This window comes from Dipodomys ordii, unplaced genomic scaffold (assembly GCF_000151885.1).
Source record: "Dipodomys ordii isolate 6190 unplaced genomic scaffold, Dord_2.0 Scaffold120, whole genome shotgun sequence".
Lineage (NCBI taxonomy): Eukaryota > Metazoa > Chordata > Mammalia > Rodentia > Heteromyidae > Dipodomys > Dipodomys ordii.
The window spans coordinates 3,075,192-3,083,692 of NW_012267336.1; the positions used below are offsets into that span (position 1 = coordinate 3,075,192).

The 8,501-nt window shown below is 40.5% G+C and overlaps 1 protein-coding gene across 1 annotated transcript in view; it reads left to right on the forward strand.

The window, feature by feature from the left end:
- The window catches only part of Fkbp5 (FK506 binding protein 5), a 104,073-nt gene that overhangs the window by 53,623 nt on the left and 41,949 nt on the right, over nucleotides 1–8,501 (forward strand). Inside the window, exons 4-5 of the mRNA XM_013029625.1 lie at nucleotides 6,850–6,992; nucleotides 7,889–8,003. Of these exons, the coding sequence (XP_012885079.1) occupies nucleotides 6,850–6,992; nucleotides 7,889–8,003 (258 nt within the window). The remainder of the gene's footprint in view (nucleotides 1–6,849; nucleotides 6,993–7,888; nucleotides 8,004–8,501) is intronic.

Genomic DNA, 8,501 nt, shown 5'->3' on the forward strand with positions numbered 1-8,501 from the left:
GCGCTTGCCTTGAGCTGAAGAGCTGAGGGACAGTGCCCAGGCCCAGAGTTCAAGCCCCAGGCCCGACAAAAAAAAAAAAATTGAAGATTTAAAACAGCAGGTCATCAGCTAGACAGATACTGGTGGCTCACCCCTGTAATCTTAGATACCCAGGAGGCTGAGATTTGAGGATTGCAGCTCGAAGCCAGCCTGAGTAAGAAAGCCTATGGGACTCTTATCTCCACGTAATCACCAAAAAGCTGGAAGTAGAGGTTGTTCAAGTGGTAGAGGGCTAGGCTTGATCAAAAAAGCCTTAAGGATAGCACCCAGGCCCTGATTTCAAGCCCCAGAACTAGCTCCATAAATAAATAAATAAAATAAGCTCTCAGGTCATCTTTCCTCTGTAATACTATACTCGCAGCACTCAGCAGATGGGAGCGGGAGGATCCTGAGTTCACTAGGAGCCAGGGTAACTGTCTTCACTGAGCCTTGCAGGATGTAAACCATTTCTGCTCCTGTAAAAAAAAAATGTGTAGAGTTTTAAGGTTAGTCAGAGTCTCTGATTCCATCATTCTCTACCTTCTATAATGAATACAGATGCAAAACCATGAAAATTAACACCGATATAATAACAGAGGCCTTTAATGGTCTTATGGTGGCCTATCTATCTTTATTAGAAACACTAGGAAAGATCAATATACCTCTAGTAATTTTTTAAAAATTATATAACATGTTCATTGCCTATAAAGCAAGAAACACAAACCAGACCTGGTGGTACACACTTGTAATCCCAGCATTTGGGAAGCTGTGTCAGGAGGCCAACCTAGGCTATGTAGTATGATTCTTTCAAAAAACTTGGACTAGGCAATTTAGAGCTTAATATTTTATATCAGTCGCTATTTCATCAAAATGAAAAATCATATAAAAGGCTGGGTGCTGGTGGTTGGCGTCTGTAATCCTAGTTACTCATAAGGCTAAGATCTGAGGATCATGGTTCAAAGCCAGCCCGGGGAAGGAAGTCAATGAAACTTTTATCTCTAATTAACCACCAGAAAACTGGAAGTGGTGCTGTGGCTCAAGTGGTAGAGCATTTGCCTTGAGCTGAAGAGCTAAGGGACAGTGCCCAGGCCCAGAGTTCAAGCCCCACAAGTAACTACAACAACAGCTATATACATATATGGACAATCTAAAAAAATACTCTCTTGGACTCTTTTAATTCCTTGCTTTATACGTATAAAGAGATTAAGGTATAGTGAAGTTAAGGGATTTGTCCATAGATAAACAGAAAGTTGTCGAACCACACTCAAACATAGGAAGTTACATCAAAACTTAAGGTTTAAATCTAACCCAAACTAGGTTCAAGAACAAAAGTTGAAGCCAGGCATTGGTGGCCCACACCTGTAATCCTAGCTACTCATCTGAAGATCACTGTTCAAAGCCAGCCTGGGCAGTAAAGTCCATAAGACTCTTTATCTCCAATAAACCACTGGAAACCGGAAGTGGCGCTGTGGCTCAAGTGGTAGACCACTAGCCTTGAGCAGAAGAGCTCAGGGACAGTGCCCAGGCCCCAAGTTCAAGTCCCATGACTGACAAAAAAAAAAGTTGATCCTAGTCAGCAGTATGTGCTGTGAGAGCCTGTTTTCTACCAGTTTTTTCATCATGGTTGACAGGGCTTATGAAAGGCAAAATTAGTGTTCTTGTATGCTTGACATTACTGAAGTCTAATTCCCATTTAAAGTTTTACTTTATTATTTATTGGCAGTGCTGACTGGGGTTTAAATTTAAACTCAGAGCCTACCACTTGCTAGGTAAAAGTGCTCTTTATCACTTGAGCCATATACTCCTGATGTTTGTTGTTGTTATTTCTGGTCCTGGGGCTTGAACCCAGAGCCAAAAGAATTGAAGGCAAGGCCTAAAAGAAATATTTATACACACTTATTCAAAGCACCATTATCCGTAATAACCAAAACGTTGAAGGAACCCAATAGATACAACGTAACATACCAGTGTAGTGGAATTATTCAGTCCTAATGTAGGACAAACCTTGAGGACATTATACATTATGCTAAATGAAATTGATCAGTCACAAAAAGAGATTATTTTATAACCAAACTTACATTAGGTATCTGTAGTGGTCTCTGTCCTGAAAACAGGAAGAATGGTGGCTTTCAGGGCACAAGGGAAGAGGAAAAAGGGGGAGGTGTTTAATGGTGCAAAATTTCAGATCTGCAAAATGACCAACTTGTGAAGATTGAGTGCATACAGTGTGAATATACTTACCATATTGAGCTCTACACTGAGAAGTGGTGAGCAGGATAAGTTTGATATGTTTTACAGTTTAACATTTTTTAAGTAAAAAAAAGATGTCATCAATGTTCTAAGGTACTCTTTATAATCTTTAGGCTAAACAAAAGTATTAAATGATTAAATTCAACTGTTTCCCCTTTGTTTTTTTGTTTTGTTTTGTTTTTTTTGTTGGTTATGGGGCTTGAACTTTGGGCTTGGGCGCTGTCCCTGTTCTTTTCAGCTCAAGGCGAGCACTCTACTGCTTGAGCCACAGCACACTTCCAGGTTTTTAGTGGTTTATTGGACATAATAATCTCGTGGACTTTCCTTTCCGGGCTGGCTTTGAACCATGATCCTCAGATCTCAGCCTCCTTGAGTAGTTAGGATTATGTGAGCCACCAGTGCCCAGCTTCTGTTTCCCCTTTGTACTACTGTTACATTTTTAAATGTATAATTTTTAAGTCAGAAAAACATATGGCCCTACAGAAAGAAGAAAAAGCATAGTGCATTATATTTATACTGGGCTTTGTATAATTTTAAACTTTTTAAATTGCCCACATAGGGGCTGGGAAAGTGGCTTAGTGGTAGAGTGCTTGCCTCACATGCATGAGGTCCTAGGTTCCATTCCTCGGAACCACATAAGCCAAAACTGCCTGAAGTGGTGCTGTGGTGCCTTGAGCTGAAGAGCTGAGGGACAGTGCCCAGGCCCAGAGTTCAGGCCCCACGACCAACACAAATAAATAAATAAGTAGCCCATCTATGTGTTTGAAACTCAGAACATCTTATTTATATTTTGATGTTAAAAATTACCCTAACTAGTTGTACAAAGGGATTTTAATTCAACCATCAGTTTATGAGTATAAAGCATCATAGTTAACGTCACCCCTTTCATAATTCTCCCTCCAAATTGACTATAGTTAAATGTAGTTAATATACTTATAAAATTACTTATATTTGTACTTTTTTTTTTGGTGCCAGTCTTGGGCCTCAACTCAGGGTGTGGGCACTGTGCCTGAGCATTTTGGTTTTTTTTTTTTGTCGGTTGTGGGGCTTGAACTCTGGGCCTGGGCGCTATACCTCAGGTCTTCAGCTCAAGGTGAGCGCTCTACCACTTGAACTACAGCGCCACTTCCGGTTTTCTGGTGGTTTATTGGAGATAGGAGTCTCACGGTCTCTCCTGCCCGGGCTGGCTTTGAACCGAGTTCCTCAGATCTCAGCCTCCTGAGTAGCTAGGATTACAGGCGTGAGCCACCAGTGCCCAGCTTGCCTGAGCATTTTTGCTCAAGGCTAGTGCTCTACCACTTGAGCCACAACTCAACTTCTGGCCATTTGGTGGTTAATTAGAGATAAGAACCTCACAGACTTTCCTGCCCAGGCTAGCTTTGATCCTCAGATTTGTAAGATTATAGACATGAGCCACTGGCAATCACTTGCATATGTTCTTATTTCATATTTTGGAATTGATCATGTACATTGTGTTTGAGCTAGGAAAATTAAAGTCTGATTAAATGTAAGAATAAGTTGTCTTGATACATTTTGGGGTATTTTATCTACTAGATAAAGTAAGATCTTAAGATTAAGAACCTGTAAAAATGCTCTTTTTTTTTTTTTCTGGCCCAGTAATTCTACCTCTAGGAATTTAGCCTAAGGAAATGTGGTAGAAACTATTACCTAAGTCTAGACCTTTGCTTCATACTGTTTGCATATATCCTGAGTGGTCCTGTGTGCTCTCATGCTCTGGTACCACCTGTTGGGCGTCTTTCTCTTTGCTCTCCAGTCAGAGCCCACAAGGAGCACAGCTCCTTGTTAAACAGGCTGGAGTCATTACTTATGAGGGAGGAGACATGGCCCCCCCAGGAGTGTCTAAGGAGGCATGTTAGAAAGGCCCATTGACGGGATTTGGGCTGAGGTGAGTAGCTTGGGGAGTTTTAAGGAAGTGGGCTTTGCCTGGGTTAGGTGCTGTTGGTATGAGGTAACTTTGCATTTGGGTATTAGAAGAGATCTGACTGGAGTAGAGTGAGACTAGAATTGCAACAGTGAAGCAGCACTCACTCAGATTAGCCAGAAGAGGGGGGTGTTTTGTAGACCTCACAAGGATGTTATTTTTTTGGTCCAGGCATGGAAAGCAATTTTAAGGTTTTTATTTGTCTCAATTTATCATCGTCTCACTATGACGTTGACTGGCTTTGGTATTTTGTGAGATTGTTGGTATTTAGCAGGCCAATGAGGGCCTTGCCTTGAACCTTAGGCCAGCCTCAGGCATCCTGGGGCCTACTTTGATGTAGCTGAGTGCTTTCCAGGAGTCAGGGGCTCCTTTTTTCTTTCTCAACTTCTTACTAAGAACCATTTGAAACTTATTCACACCATGCTGTTTGTAGTTAGGTAATTTTGTGAGATATTGTATAAAATCCTAAAATGAGTATAAAAAGAAAGGAATTATGGGAAAATGGATGGAATGGGTGAATTGATCAACTTTTAACCTGACTTAACAGAATTGAAACCTCTTTGTACAACTACTTAATAATAATAAAAAGAAAAAAATTATTTGGGCACTGGTGGTTCACAACTATAATCCTAGCTATTCAGGAGACTGAGATCTAAGGATCACTGTTCAAAGCCAACCCAGGCAGAAAAGTCCCCACGAAACTCCTATCTCCAATTAACCACTCAAAAACTGGAAGTTGAGCTGTAGCTCAAAGTGGTAGAGCACTAGCTTTGAGCAAAAACTCAGGGATAGCACCCAGGCCCTGAGTGCAAGCCCCATGACTAACAAAAAGAAAGAAAGAAAGAGAGAGAGAGAAAGAAAGAAAGAAAGAAAGAAAGAAATTATGTATGTTGGATGTTAGAAACAGTTAAGATGAAATGCTGAAAGCACTTCAAATTAGGGGTAGGTAGAACAGGCAAAGTTTAAGTGGATAATCAGGACATTTTTACCAGAATGATTCTGAATTGGTACTTCTGCTTACTTTACGAGGATCTTCTGGGTCTTGCTCCACACTGTAAATTGCAAACAGCTTCTTACAGCAAATATGATGTGGAACACTTAATCATTGAGCTGCACTCAGAGACAAAGCCTTGGCCTCTACCACCTGTGAAATAATATAATTTATATTCTTTTAGTAGTAGTAGCATTAGAACACAGAGCCTTGTACTTGTCCCAACACTTTTTTGTGTGTGTGCGGGATCTGGGGTTTGAACTTGGGGCCTGGATCCTGTCCCTGAACTTCTTTGGCTCAAGGCTAGTGCTCTACCACTTGAGCCACAGCACCACTTTCAGGTTTTTCTGAGTAGTTTATTAGAGATACGAGTTTCATGCACTTCTCTGCCCTGGCTGGCTTCAAACTGTGATCCTCAGATCTCAGCCTCCTGAGTAGTCAGCCTGGCTTTTTTCTTTATTAAAAAAACTTTTTTTTTTTTTCAGTATTGCAGTTTGGACTCAGGGCCTTGGACTTACTAGGCTGGCACACTACTACTTGGTTCATGCCTCCAGCCCCGCTTTTTACTATTTTTTGTTGTTTTTTCTATGTTACTTTGTCAGTACCTACTGTAGCTGAACTCCGGCTCAGACTCAGCTTTCTTGCTTATAGCTAGTGCTTTTATCGCTTGAGGTACACTTCCACCCCAGCTTTTGCTGGCTAATTGGAGATGGAGTCTAGCTGATTTTTCTATCCAGACTGGCTTTGAACTGTAATCCTCCACATTGCAATTTCTTGAGAGGTAGAACTACATATATGAGCTACCAGCATCTAGCTTTTATATTTTAAATTCTAAAATGTGTGTATATGTATAGTATGATTCTACACTTAAAGCACTATTTTAAATTTACTTTCCACTAACCCTGATCATGTCAGGCTTTTACGGTACAAAAAAATTAATACTGGTTGGGCCTGGTAATCTATGTCTATAATACCATCTGCTTAGACAATAAGAGACAGGAAGATTGCAGTTGAAGGCTGGCCTAGGCAAAAGTTAATGAGACCCTAAGTTTAAATTAAAAGCAAAAGGAGTTGGGAGTGTTCCATTTCTGCTTAGAAAACATGCACTTATTATTATCGTTGAAATGATAAATTGAGCAACAATTTTAGTGTTTTATTTTTTTGGGTCCGGACATGGGGCCTGAACTATGGGCCTGGGCGCTGTCCCTCAGCTCTTCAGCTCAAGGCTAGCACTCTACCACTTGAGCCACAGCGCCACTCCGGCTTTTTTCTTTTTGCTTATGTGGTGCTGAGGAATCAAACCCAGGGCCTCATGCATGCAAGGCAAGCACTCTACCACTGAGCCATCTTCCCAGCCTCTTGAGCAACAATTTTAATACAGTGGTATTTTGTGAATGTTGTTAACACCACTTCTCAGGGTTTTAACTTTGTGGTATTTGAGGAATTGGTACTTCATCCTCCTCAACAGGTTTTCTTCTCTGTCTTCCAAAAGATCATACTTACTTTTCTATGTGTAGTTTTTACTGAGATCTGCTGTCTCATCACTCATAATTTGAATATATAGTGTGAAGAATTGGAAATTTGTCTGAACTTTGTTTCATGAAAACTAAATTTGTCAAATTTAGCATATGCCTTTCCTTCTTGTTAGGCCAGGTCATCAAGGCCTGGGACATTGGGGTGGCCACCATGAAGAAAGGAGAGATCTGCCACTTGCTGTGCAAACCAGAATATGCATATGGCTCTGCTGGGAGTCTACCTAAGATCCCCTCCAATGCCACTCTCTTCTTTGAGGCAAGTATGCATGTGGAGTCAGTTACCTTGTCAGCACCTGCTCTTTGCCACTAAAGGGAATAGGGGAATGGAACAAGGACCTGAGGATTGCTGCTAAGAATCAGATACAATTTATTTACTTTAGAGTTTGGCTTCGTGAATTGTTCCCCACAGACCAAGGGGTGTGTGCCAGTGCTTTCTTAGAAACATGTCTTTGGCACAAAAAGGTCCTATCCAAATAAACAAAAGACACAGACTTAGAAATAGACTTGGGTCAGTAGTGTAAAACGTTCAAAATTGACACACTAGAAGAGGTGGTGATAAATGTTAAAGTGTGCCTGTACAAAATAGCAAGGTGTTTTCATGTTTTAAAGACTTACAAATGTCACAGATACCATTCTCCATTTGGAGCAGTGGTCATGGTGTTTGTTGTTCATTCCATGTTGCAATGAGTTATACATATTTGACAAAGCTTAATTTTAAGAACTATCCCTCAACAAGGTAGTTTGTTGTAGGCTAGATTCCTAGGATTTAGTCTTATATTTTAAGACAGGAACATCAAGAATGCGAAGGTAAAAACGTGGTGACCTCAGACTCAGACAAAATAAATCTGCGCCACCTTCTTGTAATGCTGTCTTTTTGCCTACAAGGCAGTGTTCTTAGTATTTCCTGTCCATCTTTGCACTGCAGCCCCACAGGATGTATCCTAGATGTTATTATTATGCTAACTTCTTTCCAAGTATTGAAAAGTGCAGTGCTCTTTTATCTGCCTTTCCAGTAATGAAGATTCACAGATAAATACATGTATTTTAAAATAAAATGTTATTTTATAAAATGACAGAGAAACAGTTGTCTTTGCCTTTGCATATGTTAAATTGGCTTTGATCTCTTCTCAGTTAAATCTTTTTCCTTTCTAGATCGAGCTTCTTGATTTCAAGGGAGAGGATTTATTTGAAGATGCAGGCATTATCCGTAGAATCAAGCGAAAAGGTGAGGGATACTCAAACCCAAATGAAGGAGCAACAGTAGAAAGTAAGTATAGCTGCAGAGGGAACTGGTCCTTAGAAGTTAAGTTCTTTTATGTGAATGAAGTGAAAATTCTATTTTAAAAATCTATACATAGAAACAAAATATATTGAAATCAGGTGCCAGTGGTTGAATAATTCCTATGACTTCCATAAATATTTAAATCCTATCAAGGATTTCTAGGGTCAACAGAACCTTAGAAACCAACAAGTTCAACTCTACCTTCTTGTCTAGGAAGGAGGCTTACATGTGGCCAGACACCCCATTTCCTGCTTCCAGACTGGGGCTATATCTCAATTCTTCCATGTATGAATGACCCTATGAAAATAAGAAACTCAAGCCGGGCGCTGGTGGCTCACGCCTGTAATTCTAAGCTACTCAGGAGGCTGAGATATGAGGATCGAGGTTCAAAGCCAGCCCGGGCAAGAGAGACTGTGAGACTCCTATCTCCAATAAACCACCAGAAAACCAGAAGTGGTGCTGTAGCTCAAGTGGTAGAGCGCT